Source organism: Lipomyces japonicus (assembly GCF_038497905.1).
Source record: "Lipomyces japonicus strain CBS 7319 unplaced genomic scaffold V1514scaffold_21, whole genome shotgun sequence".
Lineage (NCBI taxonomy): Eukaryota > Fungi > Ascomycota > Lipomycetes > Lipomycetales > Lipomycetaceae > Lipomyces > Lipomyces japonicus.
Window position 1 is genome coordinate 226,446 of NW_027117833.1, and position 12,290 is coordinate 238,735.

Here is a 12,290-nt window from a genome sequence, read left to right on the forward strand (position 1 = left end):
ACCTATCAATGCAAAGCTTCGACGTGTAAAAACTCACAACGCTAAACAAATCCACGTGATTTACACGTGACCTGACTCGAATTTTTATTTTGGTTTCTTAAATGTTTTTTATAAACAGTTACAAAAGAAATTAGCCTATATTGTATACGTTAAGTATATGCATTGCCTGATACATGTCAAGATTAATGGGTGTTAAAGGATCAGTGGTTGTCTCGAGATACATATTCTAAAATATTAAACAATTCTACGCTGCCGTTTCAATAGGTACGGCAAGATGTTACTGCAGTTGATATACAAATAATTTAAAGAGATAGATGGGCATAAAATAAATGAAAAAAATTGTTACGTACAATTAGATCGTTGTAACGTAACGTAAATCACTGATTGATCAGTTGTACTTGAATTGATTTTTGGCGCGTCCAACTAAAACATGTTGCTTTCAGCACACCAAGAAGCAGAGTAAAAAATATAAGTCATAATCGAAAAATAACAGCTAATTAATTTTTATTTTCTTTTTTCCTTTTTTTGCATTAACGTGGTCAGTCATTAACGTTGGCTTTTGCCACTTGAGAAGAAGCCTGATCTATATATTTCATTGTTATACGCTACGTCATTTTTATTAAGATTGCCACACTGGGGTTGTGGCGTACAAAAGCATATCCAGTCTGTCCCTACATTCACGTGCTGGAGTTTGAAAATTATTTGCAAACTTGCTGAATTCAAGTTTTTTTACTCATTAAGAACGTGCAATAATGTCGGCCACACCTTCACACAATGGGGAGATTACGCCGAACGGAGGTATTGACCCGTTTTCAACAGCGCAGGTGTATTACAGTTCGGAGCCAGATTATCTGGCTCGCAAGGGAAATAAGCTGATTCGGACCAGGACCCTATCAACCGTATGTTGAATTACTTTTGAGATGGAGACTTCGTTGCAAATCACGACTATGACTAACGTCACATAGGTCGATAGTGTTAGCTCGGACTTTCTAAAGTCCATTCCTCGCAGGAGAGCATCGCAAGGTACAGTGCTAAACTGAATAGATATGCACAGGCACTGACAAGTGGTTTATTAAAGACGCTCAATCAATGACACCCAGAAAATTCCTAGTTGATGTGAACAATACATTGCAAGCTCTACTAGAAAGCGAAGGTACGATGTTAGCTACTACAATGGAAACATTTTTTTTTGACAAATTATAGATACCGATGGTAACATGCAAATCACTATTGAGGATCTAGGTCCAAAAGTGCTTCAACTTGGCACTGCCAACTCTAACGGGTATAATAAGTTTGACGTCAGAGGGACTTACATGCTTTCAAACTTACTCCAAGAACTTACACTAGCAAAAGAATACGGTAGAAAGAGAATCATTCTTGATGAGCAGCGACTTAATGAAAATCCAGTCAATAGATTGTCGAGATTAATCAGAACACAATTTTGGGATGCCCTGACCAGAAGAATCGATGCATCTTCACTAGAGATCGTGGCGCTTGATCCAAAAAATCGATCAGAGGATCAAAATCCTAGGATATATGTGCCTCCAGAAGAACATGATCAATTTGACTATTACATAAAGGAAGCAGCGAAACGGCCAAATCTTAATCTGCAGGTTGAGTATTTACCAAAGAAAATAACCCCCGAATGGGTAAAATCAGTTAACAAAAAACCTGGCCTGCTAGCTTTAGCTATGGATCATGTAATTGACGAGTTCACTGGGGAACCGACTCTTCGGGGCAAGCCATTTGTGGTTCCAGGTGGCAGATTTAATGAGATTTATGGTTGGGATTCATACATGATTGCTTTAGGCTTGCTTAATGATGGTAGAGCGGAGCTGGCTAGAGGCATGGTTGAAAATTTCTGCTTTGAAATTAAAAATTATGGCAAAATTTTGAATGCGAACAGATCATACTACCTATGCCGGTCTCAGCCACCATTTTTGACAGATATGGCATTGCGGGTGTATGAAAAAATTCAATACGAAGATGATGCTTTAGATTTTCTTCGTGAAGCGCTTTTTGCGGCAATTAAAGAATATGACGAAGTTTGGACGTTGCCTCCGCGCCTTGATGAAGACTCTGGATTGTCTCGTTATCGTCCTGAAGGATTAGGAATTCCTCCAGAGACGGAAGCAAGTCATTTTGAACATTTGTTAGAACCTTATGCTAAAAAAGTCAATCTATCGATTGCTGAATATCAACAAAAGTACAACGATGGCGAGATCCGTGAACCTGAACTGGACGAATATTTTTTGCATGATCGAGCTGTCAGAGAATCTGGCCATGATACTTCATATCGGTTAGAAAGACGGTGCGCCAATTTGGCCACTATTGACTTAAATTCACTATTATACAAGTATGAAGTTGACATTTCGCATACGATAAGAACCAAGTTTGACGATAAATTGGTTTTGCGTGATGGTTCAATCGAAACGTCAGCCAGCTGGGATAGAAAGGCAAGAAAGCGCAAGACTCTTATTGACAAATATTTGTGGAATGAGAAAGCAGGCATGTATTTTGATTACGATACAGTGAAAAAGGAACAGTCTACGTATGAGTCAGCAACCACGTTTTGGGCAATGTGGTCTGGTGTTTCCTCGCCAAAGCAAGCGGCGAGTGTGGTGCAAAACTCGCTGCCGAAGTTTGAAGAATTTGGCGGATTGGTTTCAGGCACTGAAAAATCTAGAGGAGCACTGGGCCTGGATATGCCAAACCGACAATGGGATTATCCATATGGCTGGGCTCCTCAGCAAATTTTAGCCTGGGTTGGCCTTATTCGATATGGGTATGAGGAAGAAGCTGCCAGGCTAGTTTACCGATGGCTTTATATGATTACCAAGTCTTTTGTGGATTATAACGGTATCGTTGTGGAAAAATATGATGTTACAAGGCCGGTGGATCCCCATAAAGTGGACGCCGAATATGGCAACCAAGGATCCGAATTTAAAGGAGTCGCCAAAGAAGGGTAAAGTTTTATTAAGGTTATAAATAAATTTGTTTAGCTAACAGAGATAGGTTTGGTTGGGTAAACGCATCATATAGCTATGGATTGACTTTGATCTCGAGTCATGCGCGTAGAGCATTAGGAGCATGCACCCCACCGAGTGTATTCTTTGCAAGCCAAAATGCATTGATATAAAGGAAAAAAAAAATATTATTTGCTCGCTACTACAGCTTCATTATAGTTTGTAAAGACCTGTATTTGTTTTAGATTAAACATAAACTAAACGAATAGTTATTTGTATATTTTCGGGGTCACTGTTTCTTAGTCAGCCTCTTTGTAAGCGAACATGACCAAATCTCTTGGGAATTAGTGTATGGAGCGGCATGTATATGTAGTGTATATGTAGTGTCTGATTTTGACGTTGTATTTTGAATTTTACAAAACTGTCACACACAATGATACCTTGTCGGTTGGTTTTTTGTAAAACTTTTCTCGGAGATGCATGGGAGGTTCGGTCGTTTAGTACGTCGCGCTCAATAAATCAGATCAAAAGTCCGAAGTTGCCGACATATTTTTCAGAAGGGTCGATTCCACCAAAAGAATTTAAACCCCAGAATACCACGATTGCGACAGGTGGTACCGTGAGTTCTAATTTTAATGATGAATACGCCTCAAAGAAGGAACGAAAATTTAAACTGGACTGGCTGGTGTTGCCATTATTCGCAAGCCTATGTTATTCAACTTACAGTTTTTACGTCGAGCATGAAAAAGACGTTGCGAAGCTCCGTGCCATGGAGCAAAATCTAAAGTCGATGAAGGAAATGCATGTCAAGAAACTATCGGATGCAGAGCGCTCTCTAAATGAAACATATATTTTTGCCTCCTCACTGCCGCTGCTGCACGTGGGCATGTTAACCAAGCAATTGATTGATCATGGAATAGAGCCAGGCAAGATTTAAAGAATTTTTATAGAAGGGACGTTCAAGCTGACAATGGAATTTTAGTGAGATCAGATGAGGTATGGCCCCAATTTCAGAAGGATGTAAGTCGCAGGGTGAATTCAACAACGAAGCTACCGGAATACTACGTTGTTCCGCGTTCAGGTATGTTCTTTTCTGGTGCTATATGGATTGCTGTCAGAAAAAATTGTGAACTAATGGTGTTTTTTTTTTCCGTTAGGGTACAAGCCATATACTCCACTATTAAATGAATACTTGAAAACCGTTCAGGGGAAAATCATTCTTGTGCCGGAGAAAGATTGGAATCGATTGAATAAGAGCGCATTACCTGATTCCGGTCAATCGAAACTAGATTGACGAATGATGTAAAAGTTACGTGTATCCTACATTTTTGCGTTATAATGCACATGAAGTGGACGAAATATGATATATACATACATATCATCCACGAAAAGCACCCTAACTTATTAGATGACAGTATATATTATTTTATGTATAATCCATAACCATAACCACACACAATATATTCCTGCCGTATAATAAATAACCTTCACCAAGCCGCTTACTTTGTGGTTGAATGGTTTCAATTTACAGAAAAAACTGGTCATCTGGCCATTTTGTATTGTACCGTCATTCGTGGGTTATTGAACTGTTTTAAGGGGGCATCAAATACTCAATCGCTGGCTCGTCCGTTTCGCCTCAACCGAAGAACAATTCGGGACTCGAGAGTAAGGATTGTCATGCAAAAGAACACATCTTACAAAGTCGTGTATGTGTGTGACCCTAACCCCAACGCAAGAGACTCACGTGACCAGTAAGAAGATTGAATTTCAAATTGTATCTCCTCATGAAAAACAAATAAAAAAACAATTTAAAAGTATTAGAGTATAGCTAAAGAGCTAAAGATGGAGGCTAAAAAGTTACGTCGTTTTGTTTTTGATATTGAATTTTTCCAAGTCGCGATCTGGAATATGGGCCTGCGGGAGGCCAAATACTGAACTTCTGCACAACATAGGAAAAGCCACAGTAGACCAAAAAAGCCATTTAAAATGGATAAAAAGTTTGGTAAAGACGAGCTCTACAATAATATACCAATATATTGTAAACGGAAGGTTTTAATTTAAGAAGAGAAATTAAAAACGACTTTTGACAACAAAGTGCGGCTCAAAAACTTGAAGTGCATATAGGCACACAATCATGTTCTCCTCTTGCAGCTTAAAATAATGTTTTCTTGGAAATAACAGGTTCAATCCCGACAATTTATTGCAGACTCCATTAAAATTTGGCGCATGTAAATAAGCCTCCTGCTACTCCAGAGGCCAGTAATGTAACACTTGCTCCAGTCAGACATGCTCCAGAAGTTGCCTGCCAAACAGGTTGCGCTGCTCGAGCTGCCTCCAACGTGGAATCACAAGCAGCCACAGTAAATGAAGCAGCTCGAAATGCAAGTCCAGTAAAAGCACTAAATCCCGCTATAATAACACCCGCTCAAACGCTTCAGATGATGCCCATGATCTCGCTTCACTTAATGAGTTGAAGTTGCCAAGAATGTAGCCAAGAAACCCAATAATAATTATGCTCGTACCAAGTATAGACCATAAAGCTCGTAGATTTCTCTTTGTTTCCACCATATCGTTAATTGTAGCTGTCCTTACTACTGTTATGATAGAATACTCTATAATTATTCTGGGAGCTCCATTTAACTTCAAGGAAACATATAATATACGGGTTAGGGCTAGGGTTTCCGTCTTCTGGTTGGCAAGGTTTAGTTAATTCATCTTCATCTTATATGATTTAACCTTAAGTTTCTAGTCAACGAAATGATAAAATTAAAAATTATGTGCTCATGCAGGTTTGCAGCTAAAATTAACCTGATTACGCTAGTTAATAAATAATTATATATTTGATAATATACGAGAAATGTATTTATATAAATTAGATGAACAAGCAAGAAAAATAATAAAATTATTTTTTTCAGGATATAGAAAATCAGAAAGTATATAAGAATATATATAATATACACATAGAATTTGTTGCCAGATTCTACGCCATGCTGCATGCAAATGCACCATGTAAATGCACCGCACCGCATGTGCCGCCCCCACCCTGGTTAATCAATTTTATGCCATTTAATTTTTTAACCATGTACATATCACTACATAAATCAGGCTCGAAAAAGCATAGCACCATATCATAAGTGCATAATTTAATAAGTAATGGAAAAGAATATATCTCGGTTCACAATCTTTACTTCGGGGTTGGAGAATGTGAATTAAAATTATGCGTTAAATCCGACTACAATTTTTTTTTAAAATGACTTTTGAATTTTCATTTTTCACTTTTAACAATTTTTTTATCAGTAAAATTTTTTTTTTTTCCAAAATTCTTTTTAACATGTTCATTTTCCACGTCTACAATTTTTTTTTCAACTAATTGTGAGTATTAAATCTTTTTGATGCATATGATCAATGAGCATACAATTTTTTTAACTAATTCTACAATATCCCGGCCGATGTTAACGATTTCGACCCAGCAACAAAATTAGAAAAATTAAATATCAATAAATAAATTAATTAATACAGGGGTAAAGTAGATGATACAGCGAAGTTTGAAGTAAATAAGAAAGTCAATTGATGACTAGTTGATATCGTGTACCATGTCAAATGAATATAATAAATAAAGCTTCCGTAATATTATTAGTTATAGATAAATAAGTGTAACGTTAATTAATTGGTTTATTGGAAACTAAAATTCATTGAATAAATAATTACATTAAAGGCACGAAAACCTCAATTGCTGACACACACGACACCCTTATAGTGATGACAAAGAATATCTAAAAACACAAAACCCGTAATTATTGACGTCGCTTACCGCACATAACTGTTGATACTATACCTGGTTTAGGGTATGCCATAGCTATTCTCTTCCTGTAATTTAGACTCCTTCCCGTATTCTTAAAGCGCGCAATCTATGATGATTATGTAATGAGGTTACAATTTTTTTTTGGAAACTTTTCATTTCATTTGTTTACGTATTGAGTCGGTCGCTTTATTTATCTACTTACAATTTTTTTTAAAATTATTTGAATTTTCATTTTCGAATTAAATAAAGTTTTTTTTTTTTCATGTTCTTATTGAATTTTTATTTTTGTTATAAATCATTGATTGTGTTGGGCTGTAGATGGCAGGGTCGGATTGTGTTTATTCTGTACATATAGAAGCTGATTTTGAGCCCATACTAAATTCATTCATTTATCGAAAATTCGACAATAGATTGTAATGATTTTTTTTATTTTTATTTTTTTATTTCTGGCTCGGCTGCAATATATGTGGATTTCAATTTATGAACAATTGCGTTGGCGACCCGACGATAATAACGCATGTTGCTGTGCCAATGTATATTCATGTAACTACCCCTTAAACATTTTGTGCCACAAGCTGCCTCAAGTGGCTTCCACCTCTTCCTTATACCTCATCGCCATCTTCTTCAGTCATTTAACCATGACAAGCAGCAGCCTTGAAATAACTTCGTCGTCAGTGTCGAGTATGCCTGAAACGACAGTCGGTAGTTCCATTACAGGTTCGAGAGAGGATGTCGATCCGATCTATCAAAAAGAGCTCACAAAGGAGCGTCTGGAGCTTGATAATGAGAACTTCATGAGCCAATACTTAGAGTCTGAAAAGTCACTGGTGTCCAAGGCTTCGTCATTTTTCAAATATCTGACAAAAGACCGTAGCTACGACACCGAAACGAAAAGATGGACCGGATGGCCAGAAGATACAACCAAAGCTAATGTTGGACTTTTTTTGTGCGATCTCGACGAAAAAATGCAAAAATTTGCGAAAATATAAGTGGCCATTGTCACAACGGCGGATGGTTTTTGAGCCCAATAAAACATTGTCAGGCTCGGAAAATATCCACAAGCTTGACATTGCGTACTACACGGGCTGCCGGATAGCATCGTTAGCGACCACGACCCGCTGTTTGCGACCCGGTTTTGACAAGCCCTGCTCGACCTATGGACCATCGAACCAATGATGGCCACACCAAAACACCAACAAACCGACGGACAAGCAGAACGCACAGTGAGTATCATGAAAAATCTTATCATGCAGATTTGACGTTCGACGAGCGTGAACAGTGGGATGAGCAACTACCTCTACTCGAGTTTGCCTACAACGACTCACCCCAAGACTCCACTGGCCTTACCCCTTTTGAAGCCACCTACGGCTTCCACCCCTAGGGCCTGGACAGACGGCCAACCTCATTGGTTCCCGCGGCCGCCGAGTTCTCAGAAGTGATGCATAGCATCTGGACACGTGCCAAAGACGCATTGATGCAGGCGCAGCAACGACCAAGGTGGCGACGGACCGTTACCGCCGTGAGGCATCCCATTATCGCCCAAGTGACGGGTCCTCATTAAGAACGCCCTCCGGGGACCTATCCCTTCGGCGAACAGAAGCTAAAAGTTGAAAATTGCAGATAGCAATATGAATGATTAAATTTAAGCCAGATTACCGACAATAACCAACAATAATTGTCTCTCCAAATTAAACTATATGCTTTGTATCCAATTTGTCATGGTAATCTCAAACTAGCATCTCTAAGACAGTTGATAACTTTGTCATACAGCTTCTCTTCTAGAGGTCTCAACATTGTATCCGTTGATCCATACAAAAAAAAAAATGTTCGGTAGCTCGGTTACGGCGTTTTTTAGAGGAAAATAATACAGATCAGAATCCTCTAGAACCAAATTAAACGCGTTCTTGTCAGAAATAATGTCTAGCTTGTCACGGAAAGCTATTAAATCGATATGCTGCCAAGTCTTGTATTTCTCCAAAGACCTTTCATTGGTAACCTTCTCACCGCCTTCCTGATAATATGTACAAAGCCATAATAAAACCCAAAACACAGACTCCAAATCATCAGCGGCGCTATGAGTGTAGTTGCGACGTTGCCTCAACAGTGCTAGTGCCATAAATGCTGGTGTGCCGGTCCATACTCCCAGCGGTATGTTTGAATCTGGTGTGACTTTGAAAGCCACGTCAAAATCAATCAACAAACCGACCTGTTTATCATCGTTTTCGAAAGGCACATTAATGAGCATGTTCCTCAAGGACAGGTCCCTATGCAAAATACGATTGCTTGTCCACGCCTCCTGATGTGCTTGAACGCATTCAATAATAGCCGTCAGTAGCTGGGTCAGACTGTCTGCCTCCTGCAACGGTTTGCCGCAATCTTGAAAAACAAGTCTTCTGCGAACGTATTCAGGGCCGCCCTTAGAGCTACCCCTCATGTCTCTTCGGACATATCTGGGCTCTCCTGATTGCAATACATCGCCGTAACAATCCAGATTGATAACGTTTTCGACACCTTCTAGCTCCATCAGAAGTTCGCCTTCGTTCGGGCCAGCTGGATCCGCCCAATAGTCTTTCATGATTAGTTACCTAGCATCCGTTGAGCCAATGGCATTTCCGTCATCTTTCACCCGAATGACTTCGCTAACTATGGTAGCTTTGCCGAGTATAGAAGGGTGAACATATTTTTCCCCAACGACGCGAAAGGTTGTTGTTGCAGGCAAGTGTTGAAAAATACTCGCCATGACCCCACTTCTTCGTCTTCGCCTTGACGGCGGACCAGCTTCGCTCGCTACTTTGTGCGTTATCTGAATGAGGCACTCTTCAGTCTTGTTATACGTCACAGTAGAATCATAGCCAATAATAGCAGAATCCGCAAATCTGAACACTACCATCGCTTGCACAAACATTGTGGGTGATCATTGATACTAAAGTCTGTAGAAGAATACCCTCCAGTCCCTGTTAAACGCCCATAAACGCATCCTGTCACCACATAGCGTGCAGCGCAACGCATACATCCGATGGCGTTGAATGCCGTTGATATCGTAACAGTAGGTCGCAAGTTGTAACTGTGTAGAGCGCCGGTCAAATGTCGAACGTTCTTTCAATTCGCCGACGACATCGAGATCACACCAATCACGTCGATCTGAGTAATTGTAGTACGCAATGTCAAGCTTGCGGATATTTTCCGAGCCTGACAATGTTTTATTGGGCTCAAAAACCATCCGCCGTTGTGACAATGGCCACTTATATTTTCGCAAATTTTTGCATTTTTTCGTCGAGATCGCACAAAAAAAGTCCAACATTAGCTTTGGTTGTATCTTCTGGCCATCCGGTCCATCTTTTCGTTTCGGTGTCGTAGCTACGGTCTTTTGTCAGATATTTGAAAAATGATGAAGCCTTGGACACCAGTGACTTTTCAGACTCTAAGTATTGGCTCATGAAGTTCTCATTATCAAGCTCCAGACGCTCCTTTGTGAGCTCTTTTTGATAGATCGGATCGACATCCTCTCTCGAACCTGTAATGGAACTACCGACTGTCGTTTCAGGCATACTCGACACTGACGACGAAGTTATTTCAAGACTGCTGCTTGTCATGGTGAAATTAATGAAGAGGACGGGGATGAGGTATAGGTGGAAGCAACTTGAGGCAGCTTGTTGCACAAAACGTTTAAGGGGTGGATGTATATACGTTGGCACAAGTAACGGGTTGCTAAGTCACCTAATCCTTGCGGCGTTCAGGTGATTTGAGTCTTGTAGTGAATGGAGGCGTAATTCGGTTTAAGCGAAACAAGGGTCATAATCTACTCCCTAATTTACACGTGACTTTTACAATTTCTCCCTCATTATTCTAAAATATTTACAACTATCAAAGATTTCTTGTTGGTAATGGTCAGGGTAAATTATTTACGCTATACCTAAATAGGAAATTCAAATATACGAATACTATACGAATAAGCCTAAAGCCTTACGAATAACTATACGAATAATGGAAAAAGTTGACTGTACCGTATTCGTGTCCACCCCTACTTTCTGTAAACTCAATAGCTCTCCGCCTTCAGTTCACAGGCTATCGCAATCATTATCCAGACCGCCGTATTTGATTCATATATTCTTCGCTGACTACCACTCTGTTTGTATCCACATCGTCTGTGAATATACCAACCGAGAAACAGAATGAGGTAGCGTCTTTAGCACCGCTGTCAAACATCACATAATAGTCATCTGAATCTGGTGCTGTTTTATACGACAGTTGCAAGTTAAAATTGTCCTTACTTAGAGCGTACCTATCGTACGATACCCAATTAACCCTCCAAAGCGCGCTTATTTAATGTGCCATTTTGCATCCAATGAACGCCCTTTATTCTAAAGTATATCGGTCGGCAATAATGATCCAAACAAGCCCACACAATTGTTGAACGATAGTACATGCGCTCTCATGTCACCGTCAAGAACTCTGAGAAATATTGGAGGTGGCCATTCGTATATCTTATGTTACTTTCAAGTATTGATACCTTTTCAGAATTAAAGGAGTACTTTTTATTCTTTCCTTATTTCAATACAACGATAATTAAAAACATATACGATAATACAAGTATAAACCCTAATCCACGCAAAATAAATTGTACCCTCTAATTGGACGGTAGTAACTGTACACAGTAGATACAAACTTTATACCCTAGAATAGTCCAATATTCTCACACTTCCTTTCAATTTATGGAGCGTAACTTCACTTCTCCAGTAAACCGTTGGATTTTTTCACGACTGAGAGACTTTGTGAAAGTGTCTGCTACCATATCTGATGTGCTGAGGTGTTCCAACTAAAACTTCCGGTTTCAAATTCATTACAGACATAGCGCTCTTTTGTTCGAATATGTTTTGTACGAGAGTGTGATCCCGAACCTTTTGCGATACAAATTGTCGACATGTTGTCTTCATAGAGTACTGTTTGATGTTTGTACTGTAGTGACTCCATGCATCTTTGGATCCAAATTGCTTCTCGAGCAGCTTCGCTTAATGCAACTAATTCCGCTTCAGTTGAACTGAGTGTAACTAGGTTTTGTTTTCTACTTGACCATGAGATTGGGCATTCATTAATTTTGAAGAAATAACCACCACGAGATTTGATGTATTAATGTCATTTGCGAAATCTGCATCTGAGCAGCCATTAACAATAACTTCCTTTGAGAGGTTGCTACGCTTGAAGTCTAGACCTAAATCAAGTGTTCCTTTTATATAACGTAGAAGACGTTTTAGTTCTGACATGTGTCCTTCAAGAGGATTTTGAAGATACTGAGCTAATGCAGAAGTATGATAGCAAATATCTGGTCGAGTATACTTCATTGCATATAGCAATTTTCCAAGAATTGCTTGATAAGTTTTTATATTTTGAACTAGGTTTCCCCCAATTTTACTTAGATCAAGACCTGTGTAAGAGGTGTTGATACTGGCTTTGCTTCATTCATTTTATATTCTGTTAGCACGCCACGTAGATAGTATGACTGATCTAAAGTGTACCCATCTGCC

The 12,290-nt window shown here is 39.3% G+C and overlaps 3 protein-coding genes across 3 annotated transcripts; 2 read left to right on the plus strand and 1 right to left on the minus strand.

Annotated features, from left to right (window-relative positions):
• Window positions 1–687: 687 nt before the first annotated feature.
• On the plus strand, window positions 688–3,365 carry V1514DRAFT_331649 (trehalase-domain-containing protein). Its single transcript, XM_066927718.1, has 5 exons — window positions 688–899; window positions 966–1,023; window positions 1,079–1,153; window positions 1,204–2,965; window positions 3,016–3,365. The coding sequence occupies exons 1-5, from the start codon at window positions 753–755 to the stop codon at window positions 3,137–3,139; spliced, it is 2,166 nt and encodes a 721-aa protein (XP_066783217.1). The 5' UTR covers window positions 688–752; the 3' UTR covers window positions 3,140–3,365.
• V1514DRAFT_331651 (uncharacterized protein) lies at window positions 3,345–4,438 on the plus strand. Its single transcript, XM_066927719.1, has 3 exons — window positions 3,345–3,892; window positions 3,949–4,047; window positions 4,124–4,438. Exons 1-3 carry the CDS (start codon window positions 3,400–3,402, stop codon window positions 4,258–4,260), a joined length of 729 nt encoding a protein of 242 aa, XP_066783218.1. The 5' UTR covers window positions 3,345–3,399; the 3' UTR covers window positions 4,261–4,438.
• Window positions 4,439–8,484: 4,046 nt separating this feature from the next.
• On the minus strand, window positions 8,485–10,361 carry V1514DRAFT_331656 (uncharacterized protein; the record flags this gene model as incomplete). The annotated part of the gene is made up of 9 exons (XM_066927720.1): window positions 8,485–8,602; window positions 8,637–8,779; window positions 8,810–8,974; window positions 9,002–9,124; window positions 9,155–9,286; window positions 9,395–9,660; window positions 9,742–9,746; window positions 9,780–10,009; window positions 10,068–10,361. 9 exons carry the CDS (start codon window positions 10,359–10,361, stop codon window positions 8,485–8,487), a joined length of 1,476 nt encoding a protein of 491 aa, XP_066783219.1.
• Between the last annotated feature and the right edge of the window lie 1,929 nt (window positions 10,362–12,290).

Coding starts and splice junctions, on each gene's coding strand:
- V1514DRAFT_331649 (XM_066927718.1), top strand. CDS start 753: ATGTCGGCCACACCTTCACACAATGGGGAGATTACGCCGAACGGAGGT. Junction 1,024..1,078: donor TCGCAGGAGAGCATCGCAAG/GTACAGTGCTAA, acceptor GGTTTATTAAAG/ACGCTCAATCAATGACACCC. Junction 2,966..3,015: donor AAAGGAGTCGCCAAAGAAGG/GTAAAGTTTTAT, acceptor TAACAGAGATAG/GTTTGGTTGGGTAAACGCAT.
- V1514DRAFT_331651 (XM_066927719.1), top strand. CDS start 3,400: ATGATACCTTGTCGGTTGGTTTTTTGTAAAACTTTTCTCGGAGATGCA. Junction 3,893..3,948: donor TGATCATGGAATAGAGCCAG/GCAAGATTTAAA, acceptor ATGGAATTTTAG/TGAGATCAGATGAGGTATGG. Junction 4,048..4,123: donor CTACGTTGTTCCGCGTTCAG/GTATGTTCTTTT, acceptor TTTTTCCGTTAG/GGTACAAGCCATATACTCCA.